General features: G+C 46.1%; 2 protein-coding genes across 2 annotated transcripts; both read right to left on the minus strand.

The window, feature by feature from the left end:
• Positions 1-35: 35 nt before the first annotated feature.
• GUSB (glucuronidase beta) lies at positions 36-10,649 on the minus strand. The gene is made up of 13 exons (XM_072353698.1): positions 10,413-10,649; positions 8,994-9,182; positions 8,673-8,854; positions 8,059-8,201; positions 7,368-7,555; positions 6,756-6,908; positions 6,144-6,322; positions 5,379-5,525; positions 4,404-4,488; positions 2,717-2,893; positions 1,959-2,094; positions 581-718; positions 36-152 (listed from the first exon to the last, which is right to left on the minus strand). Exons 1-13 carry the CDS (start codon positions 10,635-10,637, stop codon positions 112-114), a joined length of 1,983 nt encoding a protein of 660 aa, XP_072209799.1. The 5' UTR covers positions 10,638-10,649; the 3' UTR covers positions 36-111.
• Positions 10,650-11,254: 605 nt separating this feature from the next.
• Positions 11,255-20,310, minus strand: LOC140260685 (argininosuccinate lyase). The gene is made up of 17 exons (XM_072353259.1): positions 20,223-20,310; positions 20,079-20,130; positions 18,149-18,343; positions 17,097-17,180; positions 16,723-16,779; positions 16,079-16,176; positions 15,648-15,725; positions 15,256-15,333; positions 14,772-14,824; positions 14,287-14,349; positions 13,959-14,073; positions 13,157-13,241; positions 12,986-13,045; positions 12,626-12,709; positions 12,288-12,368; positions 11,964-12,070; positions 11,255-11,493 (listed from the first exon to the last, which is right to left on the minus strand). The coding sequence occupies exons 2-17, from the start codon at positions 20,088-20,090 to the stop codon at positions 11,343-11,345; spliced, it is 1,401 nt and encodes a 466-aa protein (XP_072209360.1). The 5' UTR covers positions 20,091-20,130; positions 20,223-20,310; the 3' UTR covers positions 11,255-11,342.
• Positions 20,311-22,533: the final 2,223 nt, after the last annotated feature.

Raw genomic sequence — 22,533 nt, forward strand, 5'->3', positions numbered from 1 at the left:
ATGTTGGGTATCCTCACAGAACTAGCAGTTCATGCGCTTCCTGAGTTGCTGTTAACTCTCAGAATTTCTCAGCCAGCTGCATGTGTTCTGTCCAGGTTTAAACAAGAGAAATTATGTAGTCAGTACGACATGGACGACGTGCTGTGAGCTGAGTGGTAACAGTTAGGGAAGCGTAACTGGAAAACCTCACTTGCATTTGAGGGAATTGATGCTCACTTAGACTAGCTTGGACTTTTGAAGTCTTTTGCATTGATTTCTATTGTAATCTTTTTTTAATTTATGTTTTGTTTTTTGCTATAAACAGATACCTCAGTCAGGATGTCTAACTTAGCTCCTTGAAACTCTGAACATTTGTTTTACTACCTGGGAACGGGGAAGCCTACAGGCATGGCTGAGCATAGTAAAACTAATGTTTCTGATCTACTTTGTGTCATAGTAACTACTTTAGGTGGACTAGAAATTGCATTAGACTTGCAAGACTTGGGTCGGGCACAGATATTATTTAAACAAATTTAATTAAAAAGTTCAGCATAGTACCCAGCTGTTAATGCCTTTTCATTTCATTATAGAAAGAGGATATGTGATTTCATTATAGGAGGAAGGCAGCTTGATTCATTTGCAATCTTCCAGTATCTTTCTCTCAGAACAAACGCAGCTGACTTGGGCTGTCGTTGGCGGGTAAATATTCCTTTCTTGTTCCCCAAAACACGCGTGATCCCTGTAGAGAAGTTATAAAATAAAGCAGTTTTATACAAAATGCTCTTCTGTCCCCTATTGTGAATTGTTTCAATGTATGTTCCAAAGCAGGTTAAGTGGGAGCGACCTATGCACTTACTTCTACACGTCAGATACAGCAGGGAGTTTGGCAAAGGTAACTTGTGTGATCGTGGCAAGAGTAACTGATAAAACAGAGCAATATATCTGCAATTCATTGCATTTACAAGTCGATGACAGTTAATTCAGGTATGTCTATTAACTCAATCGGTATTGCATTTACAGCAGATGCTACTCCTGCTCTAATGCCACGCTGTAACTTGGTGATGATGTCAGTTACTAATTGCTTGGCTGTTCTGTCCTTTAGTGGTGCCCACACCCTTTTTACCTATTTTAGACTTGATAGGAAACTCAAATTAGTGACTGCAACATAGAGAGACTAGAACTGCATTTGTGTATGTAAGTTTGTCTGAGTTTTTTCCATTGTCCTGTTTGAACCTTGCTGACTGTCCTCTGTGACAACTTACCTTTTGAATACCCATGTTGGTGCTCTACAAATTATTTTGAATGGTGATTATCTGCCTGATATTGCCACTGACATTTCACCACCTTAACTTGCTGTAGGTGACATATGCGTAATTGGTTCATTAGGTCTCCTGAGTTATAACAGTTTAATTTGTGTGTCTGCAATGTAGTGCCCCATACTTCATAAATGCACTTACTTTCTATTAATAGTGAGTTAAGTGTCACAGTAGACCATTGTCAAACACTATAATATCTGGCCCTTCACTGCTGAATCTCTACACCAAGTTAATACATTTATTTATAATGATGCATTTATTAAGTGCAGTAGCAGATGAAATATGAAGCAAGCGAGACCATTCCCTAAAAGCTAACTGAAGCTCTGACTTGAGGGAGACCAAGAAAGAGATGTGATCTGTGTCTGCTTAGAAGCTTCCCTTGTGTTCTGCCCTCCTGCAGTGTCCCATGTTCTGGTTAGCATCTTGGCAGGTGGAACAGCTGGGAGCTCAAGCTGGAGATAGAAAATGCATTAAGTACAGAAGGACTTTCCCTCCTGGCTCTAGTCACACTGGACTTTTGTCACAGAAACCAGCTGTGTTCCATCTCCAAAAGCAGAGGGTCCCTTTGTCCTACTCTCCAACAGTGTTCTTTTTATGTGTCATAAACCATTTTACACTTGCAGGGAGAATGCAGAGTTGTTCAGAATGTAAATATAAGCTTACCTTGGTCAGTCATGAAATCAGCAAAATTCCAGATGAGTTCCCCAATCACATATTCTTTCCTCTTTTTGTCAAAAACAGAATGGTACTCTTTCAGCATAGCTTTCTGATACTCCTCAGTGAACATAGCAGGTGGATCCTGCAGCCAGGAAAAAGCAATGACTTTGAATGAAGGTGACAGTTAATCTCAGCAAAGGCTCTGTATGTTAGTTTCCTATTTATTGGAGATCTGCTTCCTGAAAACAAGTTTTACAATTGTTTGATCTTTTTCATTGCCACTGCATTAACAATGGCTATTTACAGAAGATTAGCAATTAATGAAATTGCAAGAGGAAACAAAATGTAATGCCAAGTTTACCTCGGGGAATGTGGGTTTGCTTTATTAATGGTGCTTTATCGTAACAGGTATAGGAGTGCCATCCCTTTTTACATGGGATGGTACTGTGACGTGGATGTCCATTCCCCAGTGCTGCATCTTCCACTAAGGCATTTTCTGCAAATGCCAAAGTACAGATGCAGATTTAAGTCTTCTTTGAGAGGTTTGAATGCTGTAAGTTTAAGCTGACAGTTAGCTTATACCTTGATTGCCAAAATGATTAATTATAAAGGGAAACACACTGTAGTTCAGGACCCAAACATAGAAGTGTTTTTGTTTATGTTTTATACATGGAGTGCAGCTATACCAGCAGTCAGAGCTGTTGGAAACTGCATACCTAAGGGAAAATTAAGCAGGGAATGGTTTCAGTATGTTGAACACCTACACTGTGAAGTCCAGGAACCGAGTCAGCTCCATATTCACTCTGGATAATGGGTTTCTGGTAGGTTTTATACCAATTCTCAAACTGTGCTGTAAGTTGCAGTGGAATAACTTCCAGATGGCCTGAGTCATGGTACCAGGAGAAGTAGCTGTTCACACAGATTACATCCACATAAGGAGCCTACATAAAAAACAAGGTAGGAGTGTTTTGTCACAGAGCTCAATGTGTGCAAACATTCATGAACCTCATTTTGGTTCATTCCATGGAATTCAGCCTTTTCTCCTATCGTTCTGGCCCTCCCAACATGATGCGTTTCCCATGAAGGAGATAGAAAAGATGTCAAAATTTACAAGGTAACGGTGTATTAATTTGGCAATTCCTTACAGTCTTAAGCTATAGTAAAAATGTTAAACAAGATTAACCTACTTGATCCTTAGGTTTGTTAGAAATTTTAGTGTTTCCAAGATGTCTCTGACTTGCTGGTACATTTAGACATACTTATTGAATACTGGAATATGATGGTCAAGTTAGTAGTCAATTATTTTTGACTAGCAACTAAATTTGTGCATCAATGGTGCAATAGTAAGCATTCTGCAAGTTATATGCCATTTCTACCACGTGGACGGTATGGTAAAAGGGCACAAAGCCTACTAAAGATGAAGTGATGTTGTATGTAACTTGTTCAATGTTCTCTTAACATGTTTTGTAATAAAAAAGAAGTTCTAATATCACAGCAGTGTATGAGATCTATTATTTGGTTTTATATTCCTTGTGTCCCTTCAAGCTGGTTAGAATCTGCCAGTAGGGTTGGGAAAAGCCTGTGTGTGTGTGTGTGTGCCTGATGCAACAGCAATATCCAAGTGCAAATACTTGCTGGTTACCTTTGAAACTAAGGTCACCAAGGTTTTTTTTTCCCTGCAGATGGGGAGTTGCAGAAGGCCATTCCTACTAACTATAAGACAGCGTCAAAGAAATACAGAGTATATCTTGTTGCAAGGACAGGTTGGTGGTATCACGGACATGTGCTAACCTACAAACTGACCTGCTTGGAGTGCTTATTGTACAGTAGTGACATGAACTATTATAAAATGCTAAAAGTGACATGGAAACTACCACTGAAATCTTTTTGTGTGTGTTACAGATCCTTGGTTCATACTCTGGCCTGTTTATGGCACAGACAGCCATCAGGATTACCTTTTGGCTAATTACACAGCTACAGGACTTGAGGTATGAAGCTGAACTTGGGCTGGAAGCACTTCTAGATCATTAACAGACATCTGCCAAAGACTAACAAGAGCAGTTTAAAGAAGGAATTTAAGACAAAACTTTCCTTCTTTAGATTCCCATAACGGCTGTTTAGTGGTTTTAAAGGGCTTAAGCTTTAGTTTAATTGCAAATGGAAAGCCTGAGCATTAATAGACGAGATAACTGGGATAGCCAAGTGTCACAATGTTAACAAAATCCAGAGGGCTGATCCTACATACTCCACTTAATACTAAGAACTGCTCTTTTTCAGGTTTTTTAGCTGGCCTACCACTACAGTATAAAGGGCTTTGTGCTGGGAACCAAAATGTAAGTTTTCTTCTGCCTCTTCTTCATAAATATCTTTAGTAAATTTGGCAAGGGAAAGGAACTGAGAACAAATTTAACATAAGAATTAAAAAGAAGATAGAAATTAAAGTGAACTTACACCACGATCAAGAGCGTAGTTAGAATTAGATACAAACGTTACAGGTCTGGAGGGATCCAGAGCTTTAGTGTGAGCTATCAGTGTCCTGTTTGTAGATAATAAAACAAGAGTTCAGTAACAGCATGGAAAAGCAATGTAGCCAAGAATAAGCTCACATTTCCAAGCTCCCTGTCCTTCTGCTCCCTCAGATATTTAGAGCTGCTTTTAATTTTGTAGGCAGAGCCTTTTTAAGTAAATACTGCAGAATCCTGATTGACTATCTGCTACAGCTTTGGGAATGTTTCTCTAAAAACACTGCCTTATCCTTATGCTACTGTAAGCACAGGTAGGCTGCTATTAGGGAAACCCAAAGCAAGGGAAGTGAGAAAATGGGAGGGTGAGGTTCTGTGGCTACCCCAGCATTGCAGAAGGGTGGTGGATCATTTTGAGAAATGAAAATTCACAGTTCTCCCTGAATGCACTTACAGCTATTAGTAACAGTTTGCTGCCCCCGCTGCAGGATTATTCTCGGCTATCCAAAGCTTAAATCTCTTCAGAATAAAATCTGTAGGTCTGTAGGGACACAAAGCAGTGGCTTTGAAGTAGGGTGTCAAATAACTAATACTTAACTGAAGAACCTTGTCTACAGAATTAAAGGGCAAATATTTTATACCTTTGCAGTAATTCTCAGACTGAGAATTTAGCATTCAGCTTCCTTAAGTAACAAGTTAACCTGTCCCCATCAGATCTGCTTTTGCTTAACTCTTGTCTCAAGAAGAGATGCTCTGACCAAATGGACTCCTGGCAATTTTGCACAGGTTTGCTGACTCAGAAACAACAGGTGAGACCATTTATGTGTGTCTGAACATTGGTTCAACATATGCATTAGTTACACTTTTAGTTTGCATCTGCGAGTTACTTTTCTGTGCCATCTTAAAGTGTGAAGGTACACCACTTGTCTAGATTCAAGCCTCAGCTCTGTGTACGAGCACTTACTTGAAGTAGTAAGCTGCTGGGGGCAGCTCTGATGCTGGTTCATTGGCTACTGACCACATCACAACTGAGGGCCTGTTCTTATCCCTGCGGATCAGCTCCTCCATCACAACAAGATGATGCTGTAGTGATTTGTTCCCAAAGCTCTCACTGGAAAGGAAACAAGACTAGGTAAGGATATAAAGTCACAGGTAAGTTGTGCCAGGGGAGGTTCAGGTTGGATATCAGGAACAATTTCTTCTCTAAAAGAGCAGTGCTGCAGTGGCACAGCTGCCCAGGGAGGTGGGAGAATCCCCATCCCTGGAGGTGTTCCAGAGCCGTGGAGATGTGGCACTGAGGGATGTGGGCAATATTGGTGGTAGGTGAACAGCTGGACTGGATGATCTTAGAATCATTAAGATTAGAAAGGAACTCTATGATTCTCCATACAAATGGAATGGTAACTCAGTGGTATGTAAGCACTGATGAGTACTGAAACTGAACGTGGCTTCTGCCTTATTTCCCCAAAGGCTGCACAGTTCAGGGCCGTGGTTTGGGCTCACTAATGGAGCCAGATCCGATGACACAACAGCCATGTGGCAGAACGCCCTCTGGTTGCCCAACCTCAGTGGGCAGACGTGGCACCAGGGGAGGCTTTGAAACGCAACAGGCTGATTTCTAAAGAGAGCAAAGTGCCTTCATTATCAGGGTGTCGCGAGCTTCAGGACGGGAGGGGGAAGCTGTGGGAGGGAAAGACATAAGGGGAATGGTGCTTTGTGCTTTGCTTACGGCATCTTAATCCCCACTCCTGGGCACTCGTCGATCACCACGATGCCGTAGGTGTCACACAGGTCCATGATCTCCTCAGCATAGGGGTAGTGGCTGGTGCGGAAGGAGTTTGCCCCCAGCCAGCGCAGCAGGTTGAAATCCTTCACAATCAGTGACCAGTCCAGGCCTTTGCCACGAATCTGAGGGGGACAACAAATCAAACCCTGTTGCATCGCAGGGCAGGGCTTCTCCTCACAGCACAGCTGGGCAGCACTGAACTCTTCCAGCCTCAGCACACTATGTCTTTTTATGGGTGCATAGTTTAAGGCCGAGAAGTAGCCGCAGTGAGGGGAGGGCTGTAACCAAGCCGCCCGCATTGCTCCTCCATCGCTCTCCACACGAGGGGCCCGCGCGGCGCTGAGGTGAGGAGGGCAAGGCGGGAAGGGCGGCTCCGCGCGGCGGGACGGGCCGTTCGCTGGGGCTGAGGAGCCGCCCCGTGGCCGGGCTGAGCCTCGCAGATCCGCGGCTCGAAGCTCAGCGCCCGCCCCGCTTCTAAGGGCTGAAAACCGCTATTTATTGCCGTAGAGGAATATACCGGCTGTGGCAGCGCCGTGAGGTAAGGCCCGCACTTACATCCGCATCCTCGTGCTTGTTGACCCCGTGGAAGTAGAAGGGCTTTCCGTTGATGAGGAACTGCGTGCTGGTGACGTGAACGGTGCGGATGCCAACCGGCAGCGTGTAGGTGTCCTCCTGCTGCACGCCGCTGGCCTGCGCCTGCATTTTCACCTGGGTTCCCAAAGGGAAGGGCTGTGTGAGGTGCTGGGGGTGGCAGAGCCCTCCAGGCTGTCTATGGATGCTGCACTCTGTGCAGAAAGCTCATGGCATGGCAGTATATGTGAAAGAGGAGCTCTCGGCCTGCTGCCCAGAGACTACCCTCCATTATGCAGCATCTCCTCCCTCGTATTGTCTCAGTCCTTCTGCAGCAGGCAGATCAGACCATAGATGTGAAAGGCAAACATCTGAGAGCGCACGCATGCGCTCCAGGTATGCCCTGCTCTTCTCACCACCAACCTGCCCATTCAGCATCCAGAGCTCGATTTGGTTACAGCATGATTAGCAGTGTCATTCTAGAGATGTGAACAGGATCCAGGGGAGAGCAAGCAAAAATAAGAAAGAGGGGCCATACGTAACGCTATTATATAGTGAGAAGAAATGCACAGAGAGAGGAAGAGATGTCACAGTTACCTCTAAGAAGTAGCGGTATCCAGGGCTCTCGTGCATCAGATAAGGCCACCACAGGTTTGGATTTGGCACTTTTAACTCTCCAGATGGTCCATCGCCTGTAGCAACCACTTTCCCCTCTTGGTCACGTAAACTCAGAGACAAGGAATAGAGTTCGCTGCCAACTACCGATACCTGATATTGCACCATTGCTGGTTCAAAGGACAACAAAACACAATCAGAGACTGGCATGAAAGGCAAAATACACACATCATATGGGAGGGTTTTTACACACAGCAGCATTAAGTAGCAAGGGAAAACAGCAACAACAATAGAAAGGTACAAGTTATAACAAGCGTGACCTGTCTTTGAGGTTCAGAAGTTTGCAAGCAGATTTGTGCATTACAAGTATCTGTTACTTAGAGATAATCCTGCTTTAAGTGGCAGAAAGACTGCCTCTGCTGAGGGACTCTGCTTCTACAAACACCTGATTGTCCTTTTGCTTTAACAACAGAGTCTTGTAAGCACTTCCTTTTGCTTATTGTTTCTGATTTTGTTTATCAGCAGCTGCGGAGCCGTGCACTAGACCAGCTGAGGTTAAAAAGAAAGCCACTATAAAACAAATGCAATTGGATCTTTGCAGGTTAGTTTTTCTATTGCCCTTGTCATCTCAGTTTGGAGCTGGTGGTAGCTGCTGTCATTGCTCAGAACCTACCAACGCTCTCTGATGAAGTAGTTGTCACAGTGATATCATCTATGTAGACAGAAGGTGTGGTGTAAAGCACAACCGGGCGATGGATTCCAGCATAGTTAAAGAAATCAAACCTGGTGTTCTGGACAAAATAGTTCTTGGGATACCTGAGTGAGCAAGACAGGAAAAATGGCTGCATTATGTTTCATTACACAAGAACCGAAGGCAGGATGCTAGCAACGTGCTGGTAAAACAGTCTTTACAACAGGATGTATTTCAGCAGTGCTACTGATGTTGTGCTGAAGGGCTTTACCAGTTAACAAACATCTACTGCACTGAATGGGTTTGATCCTTCACGATAGCAGGCTCTTGCACTTCCAGCTGAACTCAAGCTTCTCAATCTGCCATTGATTCAGCTTGGCAGATCACTTAATCTCAGCTCCCTGTGTATAAAACAGATGCAGTAGTTCAGTGTAGATTCCTCATCACACTTCTCACTGCTTGGCCGATGAATTTAAGGAAAAACACAACCTCTGCTCTTCTGTGTTGCTCAGAGGGTCCTATGAGACAGCAGCTGAATAAATCCCCATTCTCTCAGCCCTGGGTTAACCTCGCAGTGCAGCACATTAATGGCTCACCTTGTTTTATCATTCATGTACTGAATTGACCCCGGAGGCAGAGTGTGCGGCGTCAGGGTGTTGTTCAGAGCAACAGTGATACGGCAGGGAACCCCAGGGCTGCGCTGGACAATCCTGCTTATATCTGCTTCAAAAGGGAGGTGGCCGCCTTCATGCTCCACAACCTGCTCTCCATTCACCCACTGCAACAGAAGAGAGCCGTGAGTCCCAGAGACAGAGCTGTTGTAGCAGTAAGGAAAGGAAGGAGCACAGCGATGGGAGATTGGGGTTTTAGTGTGTCATGACCTTGGAAACACAAACACAGCCACCCGTGCAACGTACCACGATGGAGTAGTAGTGGGCACTGCCAAACCGGAGCACCACCCTGGTGCTGAGATCGTCCTGCAGCCAACGCTGAGGAAGCTGCACCTCCTTCTCATACCAGACCCAGCCGATGTAGTTCTCCAAGCGGGGGTCCTGAGTGATGTCATTGAAGCTGGCAGGCACTGGCATGTCAATAACAGGACCAGTCTGGCAGGAATTGAACAGAACGGGAAGGAGCAAAGCATTAAAAAGAAGAAATCCTGCTGTTAGGTTATGTAGCCTGTACCGCTGGAGGTATCTCCTTCCACCGACAGCCTCTCTACGTGGAAATACTTAGAAGAACCTGCTTAAAGCCAGCGTAATCTGTCCCACACACAACTCCTGCTTACCACCAAGCCCTGTTCATACAGGATGAAGCTGCTGATATCTTTTCACCTCCTGAAATGCTTTCATGAACAGCTTTGGTACCGCACAGTGGGAAGGGGAGGAGGGAAATGCCCAGGTGGCTGTTCAGCCTGAGATACCTCCCAAAGAGCAGATTCTCTCACACAGCTCCTGCAGTTTGGAGAGCTGCAATGTCAGCTCACTACTGTGATGTTTTGTGCCAGGCCATGAGTTACAGCAGCAGAAGCTGCAGGTGTTTCAGGTCAGCACCCCCAAGGAAGCACTGTCTGTACCTCTTTATATGGGCGCAGTGGCCTTTCTCACTCCTCAAAAGGAACAGGATGCTGTGACACAACTGAGCCATTCATTTTTAGCACCTGCTGCACTCGTGATGTTGCAGCAGCTCACAGCTGGAGCGCTTCCCCTTTCCATGGAGAGCAGAGCCAGGAAGGCCCCAAAATGAGCTCCATGTGCAGGGCTGACTCAGTGCTCACATGTATGGCGCCACAGAGAAAACCCTTAGCAGACATCATGAAATCCTCACAGGGAAACAAGGACTTGGGGTGAACCTGATTTTGTAGCACCTGGTGCTACGAAACCTTTGGCCAGGATGGTCACAGCGTGCATCTCCTCCAAGGAGACTCCCTGGTGTGTGAATGCTGAGTGCACTTCTCAGCCCCCACTGGGGGCACTGCCTGGGATCCCTCTCTGGCTCCCTTTTCCCACAGCTCTCCCCTCCTCCCTAATAGATATTAGGCCAAAAACGGTCCAGAGTGCTAAAAGGGGAAGGATGGAGCTTTCAGCACAGGATATGCATCATCACCGCACGGAGAGGGAACCGGGCTTCACTTCAACAGCAGATCGAAGTTACACCGTAACCTGCTTATCTGCACTCTGTCACTTCGGAAGGGGCAGCTGAACAGCGTGGACGGCACGCGGCAGCCTTACAGGCAGGAGCAGAGCTCCGAGCAGCGCCGGGCCGGCCCCAGCAACACGCGGTACGCTTCCCCAGCGCCCGGAGGAGCCGCCCGCCCGCCCGCCCAGCCCCGCTACCTGCCGGAGCGGCTGCCGGTACCAGCGCTGCTCGAAACCGGCGTCCCGGCTCGGAGAGAAGTCGGCGCGGAAGCTCCAGATTCCTCCGAGCTCCTTCAGCTCGCGGGATGGGCTCTCGCGGGGGTACAGCATGCCGCCCCGCACGGCTGCAGCCGCTGCCATCAACACCAGCAGCTGCAAGCGGCACTGCTCCACCGAGCCGCACGGCGCTGCCGCCATCTTCATTGTGGGCAGCAACCGGCCGGGGGGAGGAGGCGTGGCTGCCGCTATTTAGGGCCGGGAGGTGCTGCCGTGCGCGGTTGGGGAGGTCGTGCGAGCTGCTGCGTTTTATTCCTTCCTTTCTTCATTCAATAGTTGTTGCTTTTTCCTGCTTTGTTTCTTCTTTTCTCCCGTAAACAACTGTAGAAGCAGGTGGCCCAGCAGACTATGGCGAGCATCAGGCATGGCAAAGAGCCCAGATCATCTGCTGGCAGCTCGACCACGAGGAAGGCGCTTGCTGTGTTAGGAAGTCACGTTTGGGATGACCTAGGAACCGTGGTAATGTTTTCCTATTCAAAAAGTGTCCCTCAGAGCTTAACAGGAAATAAAATAGGATGGAAAGTGTTATCAGAGAGGCCAGGGAGGAAGGAAATGCCATCTGATGGATTTCAGTTTCACAGGACAATCTTGGGGTGCAGATACAGAGCAACCTCTAGAGTGTGCTGCCCATAAAAGCTCCCCTGCCTGGAAGGAGAGAGCTCCAGTTCTATCACACAAGGGAACTGGATTCCTCAATTCTCAGAAGAGCTGAGGAAGCCCAGCTCAGTCTTGCCTCCTAAAAGCAACACAGAAGACAGGAGCTTCAGTGAACTACAATACACCACAGTGTTTATTAACTCTGGATTAGTGTGATAAGCACAACGCTGCAGCCACGGGACATGTCCCCACACTCTAAGCTTGCTCCTTCTGCTTCTTCAGCAGCTCCCTCAGCTGCTCGATCTGGGCAGTCACGCTGCTCTTGGCAGTACCACCCATGGCAGTGTACTGCTCCACACTGCTGACAATGTTGAAGACCTGGGAGACATCGCTGGAAAACAGGGGACTGCAGAGGCAAAGAGAAGAGGTATCAGTGGGGAGTGATGGGCACTGCTTGATGGCTTTATACTGCCTGTGGAAGGGCTAAAGGAGTGGAGGCTAATCTTTTTTCCAAGGGGAAAAGCCTCATGAAGCTCTGCTTCTGCACTTCTAGTGCCTGACAGGAGCAGTTCTTGACATTCAAAGGACACAGCTGCAAGAGCAGAGGGAGGAAGTCTGAAGCCAAACTCCTCTACAGTGCTGGTGCCTCGAGGTCAAGACATGAATTTATCTACTCCCTCCCAGTACCTGTGACCCACACCTTGCATAAGTTCAGTGGTTGTGATGTTGTGCCCCCTCAACTGATGCAGGCTTGGCAGTAGCAGCAATTATATTTATGCCATAGCAATTTTGGGGTGCAGTTAGGACTGGATTGTTGATGGAAGGGCACCACCTGCCTTTTGAGGGGATTTATGGCAAAGTAACAGTGATACAAACCTGATGCTCTTCAGGTCTTCCAGAGTGAGTTTATTGATAGCAATGCCTTTAGTCTCAGCAAGGTGGACGGCCTTCCCAGAAACACTGTGAGCTTGTCTGAACGGCATCTGCAATGAGAAGGAAAGATGATGGTCCAGTCTGCACTGGAGTCAAGAATGGATGTTCTCCCATTTTGATTGGTTTATTTTTCCTTATAACAATGAAGTCTAAACCTGCAGTTGTTGACCCACACTGACCATCACCTGGGAACAGAACAGAAGGCCTCACTGAGCAATACTCCACATCTTAAGAAGTCAGAGCTCCAGGCCTTCCTCTGATACTTACTCCTTTACGAACCAAGTAGAGAGCCAGATCAGTAGACAGCAACTCAGGGGTCAGAGCCTTCTCCATGTTCTCCTTGTTGATCTGCAGAGAGGAGAGACAGAGCGAGATGTTATCATCTGCTGCTCTTTGGGGACACACTGGGGACCAAAGAATGGACTTCATCAAGGAGGGACCAGACTCTCCAAGGACTTTCTGCCCAAGTGTATCTGAGCTGCCTGTGGTGGCGGCCCTAACAAGCAGTAGGAGTGAGCAAGTCATCATGTCAGGACCAGACTAGAGCAACTCCACACTGAACATGTCCTCCAACCACATTCAGTAATGAGAGGCTGAAGCCTTACCTGAAGGGTAGAAATCACTCCAGTGGCAACCTGGAGCACAGCAGTCAGAGTGTCCACAACATCAAAGACGGCTTCCTTGTCTTCCTGAGTGAGAGCATGGATGGAAATTGCTGTTAGATTAATTGATGCTGTGAAAAAGCCCACCAGCATGAGCAGCCTGGCCAGCAGAGCAGGAATGTCATCATAGAACCTTGCGCAGAGTGTGATTTACAGCATGCAGTATCACAGCTCTGTCTTTTTTTTATCATCTTGCACATAAGTAGCATGCATGCAGGGAAATATAGTCTAAGAGGCTTCTATAGAGCATGAGAGAACTCTGTCTCTTCATAGATCTGGAGTGAAAATTAATTTCTGTTTTACCTGTAGGTCTTTGTTGTAGGTGCTTGGAAGTCCTTTCAGAACCATGAGAATAGCAGCCAACTGCAGAGAAACAGGTATGGCAATTGGTTAGGTAATTTTTACACAGAGGAAGCTTCTTCAGCCCCAACATAAGCAGTTTCCCTGACCCTCTTCTGTCTTGAACAGGCTCACCCGTCCAAACACACGACCAGCTTTGCTGCGGATCAGTTCCAGGCTATCAGGGTTTTTCTTCTGAGGCAACAGGCTGCTGCCAGTGCTGGAAGAAAGGAAGTGCAATGGTGAGCAAAACCCCAGTCTGTGCAGATGCAGGCTAAGACATGCAGCATGCTGGCCCAGCCCTCCAAAAGTGCTTTGTAGCCCCCCTTGACTGGACACCTGTGCACATCAGTGTAGGAAAGCAGTGAAGTGAGCGCACAGAGATTCTCATGTTTCCCAAAGCAGAGTCTTTGGTTTTGCAATCCCATCTGGAGCTACCACCCAGTGCTGCCTCTCAGAGGAGACAAAACAGAGGCTTCTCTTCAGGGTCCTGTTCCACAGAAGGCATGAGCAGGCAGCACTTGTTTTTACTGTGCCCTCAGAGAGGCAGGGCAGTGGCTGTGCTGCCCTGAGATTGAGAGACAGGAAGTCTGTTAGTATTGCAAACCGGGGCTGTTCTGGGAAGGGCTTTGGCGGGAATTCCCAGCAGAGAAGGAAGTTTTCTGTGCCTGTTCTCTTACAGCATATTTGTGCCAGCAGTAGCTGGTGAGGGGTGACCAGTGAATGGAGATGTGATTGAGTTGCCAGAATTAGAATCACTGATCCTTAATGGGGAATTTTCACCCTAAGGCTGCCTTTCTCTCAGGCTTTTCATCCTCTGGAGTGTTGATTGATGTGTCAGTCTTGTGCAGTGGGAACACCCACTTTCTTATTCTCTTAGGAAAGGATAATGGAGGAGAGACTGCGGGAAATGGCTGTTTGCCCAATGACCACCTACCTGTAGGCATCAGAGAGGGTCACAAAGCCAAATTCAGTGGTGCTGAAGATGATAAGATCTTCAGCCAGCTTGCTAAGGTGGATCATCAGCAGGGTGGCAACAGAGAGCAATTCCACTGCAGAAAGGGCAAAATAGCAGGAGGTGAAAAGAGGGTTTGTGTTTGACAAACCGGGGAGTCCTGACTGGAGCTTAAATGTGTGCAAAGATTTTCTGTTTGTTTACTTCCCATTGTGGGATTTCAGGTCCCTTGTTAAATGAGGCAAACTGGGAAGATGCCCAGTGTCTTTTTCTAACATGGGGGAGGGAGGAATGGTGGAGCTGTACTTACCCACAAAGTCTCTCTCACTGATGGCATCCATGCTGTTCAGGCTGATGGAAGCAAAGTCCAGTTCTGTAAAGGAAGTGGTGGATGGAAGATGTCATGTTTAGCCTAACTTGAAGTCTGCAGCTTGCCCCTGTAGGTGTCTGTGAGCCCTTTAGTAGTCCAAGGAGGACAAATAAGCTGCGTTGAGGCATTGCTATTTGTCCCAGGTAGCCAGTGTGTAACAGAAGTGGTTCTGTTATATCTACTATCCTACCATACAGACACATGCTTTCTTAATTTGCTAAAAAGTCTTATTGCTTGCTAATTCCTTGGGAGCTGCTTGTGCCCCGATCATCAGATAATATTCTATTTTTGTATTTATTACCCTCCCTCCCCATGTTAACATGCTACAATGTATCTGAAAATAGCATTATGACATTGTGTCAGTGTTTCTCTGATTCCCAGATATTATAATCAGACCTGTGCTACTCAATCAGAGAGATATTTACCATTACACAGAAGCTCTCTATCAATTTCCAGTGGGTTGCCAGCCAGAGCACCGCTGCCAGGGAAAAAGAAACAGAAGTGACACATGATATCTTGCAGAATCCAACAAAAACTGATCTCTAGCAATGAGGGATGACAGCTCTTTCACTTCAAAAGAAACTGGTGTCAAACTGCTCCCTGAAGCATGGTCTGAGGCTCAGCAAACTGAACTCTAGACTAAACCAGAAGCTCTCTTCCAAAGAAAAAAAAATCACATGATGAGAGCCTTGTAGTTCGTGACTTCTAAGAGTAGGGAGAAGAGTGTCTCTGGTGGGTAAGTCAGTCACAGCACCTTTCTTTGGTGCACGAAGCAAGGCTTGAGATTTTGAAACTCTGCAGTGTGTGTAGCATACAAGCACTGGTGATTCAGAGGATATAATGGTCTGCCTCTTGGTCATTTAATAGAGCAAAGTGATGCCCAGGGATTACACAGAAAGTAGACATTACCTTCCCAGAGGCAAGACATTCATCCTTTTCTTCACCTCGCTCAGGCGCTCAGAATCACGGGTCAGTGCAACAGCGTGGCTAGGAGGGGACATGAGAGAAAGCAGATGAAGCTAAAAATTGTTGCATGAGAAGAGAGGAAATGGCTGTAATGGCCAAAAGGTGGGGCATGCTGAGAGGTGGTCTCCAGCACCCAGTCAGTGTTTAGGTCCTTGGTTGCTAAGAGCCAAGAAGCAATGGACTGAGGAGTGCTTGTGGCAGCTTTCAGTGTTAGTTCTTCTGTGTCTCCCCCAGCTGCCCCATCACAGAATGATGCACTTTTATGCTCCATCTGTGCAGGGCTCCAGGAATGGAGAAAGGTTCCCTTCTTAGAGCCCAGTGTGAAAGGTGGTTACCTGAGCAGGAACTGGCTCCATCTGATGGGCAGAGCTTTCTGCAGGTGGGTGTAGCCAGGCATGATAACATCAATTTCTCTGTGTGTGAAAGGAGAAAAAGACAGCTGTCAGTATAGAGAGCAGAGGCAAGTACATTCTCAGGTTTTCTGCAAGGTCATGAGAAGAATATCTTGTGTTGTGCTGCACTTCATCTTTGCCTTTCACTCCCTCTATCACCAGGATACAATGAGGAAAGAGGAATGTCTCTCTCTGATGTGGGCTGTGGAGAAAGAGGGGCTATTCCCTGTGCTATCACACAGTGCCTGACTGTGACTTCTTCTGCAGAAGACCTTGCTGTTGCCGTGATTGTTGTCAGTTAAAGAGCAAGTCTCCTGGTCTCCTGGTCTCCTGTCCCAAGAAGGCTGTGACTATGGACCTGTTAAAGGACTTACATGGCAGCACGCTCCACCAGGGTCTTGATGAGCTGCAGCAGGTGAGTGGAGATGACAGAGATGGAACTCTTCAGGAGCAGCTTCAGGTCAGTCACAACCTACACAAGATTGGCCACAGTCAGATAAAGGAGAATGTGACATGCTTAGTGACCAAATACAGTTTAGCTGAAAGGCACGGCAGGGCTACCAACTCTTCATTCTGTGTGATATGAAGGGACATTTTACCAGCTATGCCCCATGTCTCTGATCCATAAAAGTTGCTGTATATTGCTTTCCAAAGCTCATTTTTTTCACTGGACTTCTCAGGTGTAGGCAGCTTGGGATGGAATATCCCCTACAATATTCCCCAAAGTTTGTCATTAGCAAAAGGCTGATCCCAAAAGATTCATGGCATCCAGTTGGTAAAGTAATGTATTCTGTGAACTTTCCAAGGGATGTCAGTGGAAGTTATGCCACTAAATAGCAATCCTGCAGAAACCACTCCCCTTTGCTGATGAATCACTGCAGTATCACTAGCTTAAAGCCATAGGGAGCACATGCTAGAGAGTGTCATTGTATGCAAGAGATGACAGAAAGAAGCTTGATAAGGAGCTGAGGTGTGAGAGTAATATAGAGAGAGAAAAAAAAAGTAGCTCTATACCTACCTGATCATTCCTGCTTCTTCCAGTGTGCAGCTTTCCAGCTATATCCCCAATCAGCTCCTGAGGACAAGAGAATAACTTTTGTCAGTGTCTCTGTATTGTAAGCAAAAGAGTTACTGCAAGAGCAGACCTCCTCCTAGCTCTAGGATCCTGTAAATAGCTATGGGTTCTCTTCTGGGGAAGGGCAAGTTTGGATTCTAGGCTTGTATAGTATCTCTTCCACAAAGGGGTATTGGACACTGTTGGTTGTACATCTGACATGTCAGTATCACAGGGTATTGAGGAATTTCACTGTGCTGGGGACAGAGGCACATGTGCTCAGTGTCAGGCAGCTCTACGTAGAGAGGGAGAAGAACAACAGGTTAAAGGACCCAAACCTTCAGTCTGCGTTCGTTGACAGTGTGAATATCCTCATCACTTTGTTTCACCACAAAGACTCCCTTAGACCATTCCTCAGAGATCTATAAATGTCAACAGAAACACAGGTCAGCTCATACTGATTCTCTGAGTGAGGGGCTGTAAGCTGTCCCCAGGAAATACCAAGTTCTGCCATTCAAATGGAATTGAAAGCATTCTCACAGGAGCTCCTGCATTCCTGTTCTTTCAGGCCAAGGCTGGCTGCTTGCTCTAGCCCTTGGTGGAGATTCATCTTTTGATCCTTGCTGATCCTGCAGTCCTGGCTATGGCAGGACTTAAGCATCACAGTGAGAAAGTGAGCTGAAGTGGCAGTCGTTGCTTTAGCATTGTCCGTAAAGATTTTCCTATACAAACATTGTATGGGCTGCCCATTATCCATGGTAGGTGAGCAACAACAATGAATATTTCAGAAAAAGTGCCTAGTGGCTGACTCTTCTTCACCCCTATACAATACTGTGCATTGCCTTCTACTAACTCAGGCGGCCGGACACAAAGGGATCCCAAGTGCCATTGGAAAAATAATGCTCCTAATTCATGCTGAAACAATTCCTCAGGAATATTCAGTCTGAAGAGGATGGGTGGGCAGGTTGTTTTGAGCACACCTCACTGAGGCACCAGGTTTCTATAGTGAGCATTCACAGTGCACTCACTGGGGCTTCAGGTTCTCATTTCTGGCTTGTCAGCTGGTTCATATCCTACTGCCTGGCCTTGGTACCTTTAGTTACATGGAATCTGTTAATCATTCTGCTGTCCTGGTCTGCTAGAGTACCGAGAGTACCGACAGCAAAACGTACAGGCCTCTCCAGTTCTCCCTGGTTTAGAACTGCACTCCCTTTTGGGAAAGCGCTTTCATGCATAATTAGAACTAAGCAATAGGACATGAGGAGAGAAAAAGATGCCTTTTAGTGCAATTCAGGGATGTTTTTAGATAAGAAGCTATTCATCTTAGTAGTAATGTAGGGATTGTATGTAGGCCTGAGTATGCAGGACAGTTTATAAAAGAAATAAATACCTTTTCCAGGCCACTCAGGATCTTCTCCAGCTCAGTTTTAGTTAGGATGCCAGCCTTCTCCAAGGCCTTGGCATAAGCCATGCTCCCCTGGACATCAACTTCAGACAGTCTCTGATCATAGGCAATAGAAGAGTTGAGCTTCTCCATGATGGGATCTGTGCTTCCGCTGAATCTTCCCCCCCAAAGTTTATCTCCCTGAGAGAGAGGAAGAGGCAAATCAAAGAGGCCTAATAACTTCATTTATAGCTTTAAGAACATTGTAATTTTCACTGAGAACTTTATCCTGTGTAGAGGCCAAGCTCAGGTATGTCCTTTCAGTGCAGTCCTTTTTTGTCGTTGTTGTCTAATAGAGGCAGATTTTTCTTTGTTTGACAAGTAGCTATGGGCCAGCATCAGCCACATAGCAAGTAACTGAAGCTACTGTTTAGGCACCTCCAGAGTCCAGGATGTGCTTGCAAGCTTTGCCATAAAATCAGCATCAAATCAGCTAAGGTGCAGACTCTAGAACCTGGAGTACCTTTCAGCATCAGGAATGTCCAGAAAAATAAGTCAAAACACAAAGAAGATTTTAAAATATGTAAGAAGAAAACTTGTTTTTCTACCCAAGCCAGACTGGTTTTCTAATCTCACCGCTTTGAACAAGTCATCTACCTAATTACTTCACTATGTGACCAAAGACAGGTACGTAATTGGTGCCATACATCATGATGCTGTGCGTGTAAACCTTTTGCATCGGTGATTTAGCAACTGAATGGATTCACTAAGAGCCATGTGTGACACTTGGTCAGATATCTTTGCTTACCTGGGTAGGATGCCCCTTGAAGCCATAGCTCTGGCAAACTTGAATGGAAATAGCTGGGAATGTTATTTATGCATAAGGCTTACAACTAATCCAAGATTCCAAAGCATTTCTCCAGTACCAGCAGGCACAAAGAATAAATTGGAAAACATTTAAAGGAAGGGCCTAAATATATTTGCCACTGCAGATTGCAAAATAATCACTAATCTGTGTGAATTTTTAAGTACCCCTGTCAGTCTCTTCTCATGCTGTACATTCTAACTACCATGGACAGCAAAAAGTTGGCCAAGACATTTGCAAACTAATCTGTGCCGGGGTTTTATCAGTCAGACTAAGTACTGTTGAGTAACCCTGGAAACCTTTTTCCCCAGAGACTGTCTCCACATCTCTGCCAATCCCTGCTGAAACAGCGTGTCTGAGAAGCCAGCAAGAGAAAGGCTACAGAGGTAAGTGTTGCACTTAGTTTTTTCACATCTTTACAGCAGCTTTGTCATCCAGCTGAAGGGAGGCAGAGAGGAAAATCAGAATCTGAAAGGATAAGTTAGAGGTCCTCAGTGGATCCAGTGCCCATGGAACTATGGCGTAGGTGTGTAAAATTAAAAGCCAGTACCAGATGCTAAGTGCTTGAATGAGGAACTGCTCTGTTTTAAGCATATCTTCTGTGCTATGAGACTCCACAAAAGTAAGGTGGTTTTTCAGCAGAAACTGCAACAGATACATTTGCAATCAGGAAAACAAAACAGAAGGATTAACTTTAGCTAGCTACAGAACTATGGTCAGGCTTGCACAGTCTGACAGCTGATGGACACTTGTCTATAACCAGCAGCTGAAAAAGCCAGGGCTGTAGTAGCCACTCTGAAGGCAGAAGGCGTGAGTTGCTAAGACAATTAGTCACTAGGCACAGAAACTGAAAATGAAGCTTTTGTATACAGAAGTAGTTACACAAGCTTTTGTAAAGTATCTGCCTAAGCACAAGCTGGCCTAAGTGAAGTGCACCAGTGCGTTAAATTAGTTTCTCCGGGGTAAAGGGAGGAACCTGAGGGAAATAGCTGGCTGCAGGGACTTGGATTGTAACAAAGTTGAGCTTGCATTTGCCAGAGCAGGGGTAGGAAAAGCAAAGTTTGCCCTCACCTCAGATGCCATTTCAGACGTTTGCTCGTGTGCACTGCACTCCCAGTGCAACCTGTGGAATGGAATGGAACAGCTTAGCTCTGGCCCTTCCCTGGCACCTCAACCCAGCAGTATGGCCCCACCGAGTCCCTCGGCCCCACTCACCGTCTCAGCAGCTCAGCCCGGCTAGTCACTCCATGCTGCTCGCCCGTCCTTCTTGTTTTTACACTCCTTGGAGCCTTGCTGGCAGCTCGTCCCGCCCCAGCAGGGCGGGGTGTCCCTGTGACTGGCCCTAGTCCACTTCCCCCTCCCTTGTAGCATCCCGCAGAACTGGCTTATTTCTGCTCAGCCTTTGGAAATGTGCTGCTACCACTTATTTTTTCTATCTGTACAACACCAGAAGTATTTAAGGGAATACAGGAAGTGCATCCCAGTTTTCTTGTCCCCTTTAGGGTTTTTCTTGCCTTTCACCATCCCTGTTGTCACAGGAGTGTAGAATGATTCAGGTAGAAAGAGACGTAATCCAGCCATCTTTTCTATCTTCTTTTCTCAGTCCTGCTACTCATCCCCTTTCTGAGTTGGGGCCCAGTGGGGTTGCATGATTAGGGCATGTTATTTTCTGTAGCAAAGAGGACTCCGGCAATGACACAGTTTAGCATCAGGCTTGTCTGACTCTTGACTACCTAGCCTGAATAAGCAGATACATTTTGTCGCTGGGTTTGCAGAGCACTGCCTTCAGTATCAGCCCAGAACAAGGCTCACACTCTGTATTTATACCCAACTCTTACTTTGCTGCTTCTCAAGCATTTCCCCTTGTGATCTATTCTTTTCCTGGGGTGATGACTTTTCTGTTTGAGTCTAGCAGGCCCGCAGACACACACAGCCATCACACTGTCTACACTGGGAAAAGCTAAACAACTTTTCACCAGTTTCCCTCTTCTTCTGAAGCCCTCCATGCTTGATGCTGCTCTTGTCTTGTTGATCTTTCTTGAGTGTCTTTGTCCTTATTCTGGGTTTTGACTGAAGGTTGTTGGGAAGCTGTCAAAACAGTAAGCATCACATTTGCATTCAGAATGGATTATACACAGGGAGAGGCTTTACCTCCTAGTGTTTGTGATGCAGGCTCAATATCGATTATATGGAACACGCATAACACACACAAAGGATGTACCTCTACTCTTAAGATGGTGCAGAGAAGTTGCCCAAAGTCCATGAAGGCTGGAGGAGGATGCTCAACACACTGCAGTCAGGAGGGGTTAGAGGGCACCCAGCTGCTCCTGGCACCTCTCCCTGTGACACTTCTTTTTTTACCCACAGGGCTAGAGAAGGGAAGATGGGATCCCTATGGCATTTCCTGAGTTTCCCTGTGTCTACTTTAGAATCTGAATTCTTACATCATTAAGCACCCTACGTATGTATGATGCACAGTTTGGTTTCTAAATATTGCCTGTATTTAGCTACATGGTTAAATATAACAGTGAAAGCTCCAATGTCTGTTCTACTTCTAGGCCTCTGTTTAATTTTTTCCACTTCTCTGTACATGCATCTCTCTGTAACATGAGGCATAGAAACGATGGAGGAATCACAATGGAGGTAGTTTGTGTTGCTTCTGATGAAGGCTAGATGGGCACAGTAGGGTATTGCTGTCTCAAATTATCCCTGGTGCCTGCAGGGGACGTTGCTGTCATACAAATGCATCTGGTCTCACTACTCTTTTGTGACAGTGTCTCTGTTTTTCTAATTGAGAACTAGAGGGCAGAATGACCATGCGTAGCAATGTGATTAGGAGACCAAATATTCAGTGGGACTTTTTTGGAGCATGAAAGCAGGCCATAGATATTTTCCTTCAGGTAGATTGAAAGCACTTGTGTCTTCTGGGATACATCATTAGTGGCAGGAGATTTAGTTCACGGTACTTTGTACTGTCTGTGCTACAGCCCTTAACCAAAACACAGTGAGGCAATACTTGTGTTCGTGCCATTACCTACCTGTGTTGCAGAGCCTTGCAGTACTCTTAGTCAATACCGTATTGCTGTATCAGCATGGAGAGCAGGGTGCTGAGCAAACTACCAGCTTTAAAATGTTTTGACAGAAGAGAAATTGTCCATGACAACTAGAACTATTGTACTGTCAGTACCAAGTTAGTGTTTAATGAAATCTGCCCTGTCTTCCCTATAGAAACTGTTTTTATTCTGCCTTTCGTTCAAGTGATAGACATTCTGTGCAGAAATCACTGCAGAACACTAATGCAGGGGAATGTTACAAGTGCTTATTGAATCAGTTATTTCTCCCGTAAAAAAAGACGCCAGGGTGCTGCACTTGCATTCCTCATATAATGCTTTTTCTTGTCTGTGTCCTGATTTTGCATTTGCAAGGACATAAGGGAAGATAGTAGATAATTACTGAGAGTCAGCCAGCAATGCCAGCTTGTTTTCAAGTACTCTGCCCCCAGCTAGCTTGGCCTGTGACACACAGA

This window comes from Excalfactoria chinensis, chromosome 19 (assembly GCF_039878825.1).
Source record: "Excalfactoria chinensis isolate bCotChi1 chromosome 19, bCotChi1.hap2, whole genome shotgun sequence".
NCBI lineage: Eukaryota > Metazoa > Chordata > Aves > Galliformes > Phasianidae > Excalfactoria > Excalfactoria chinensis.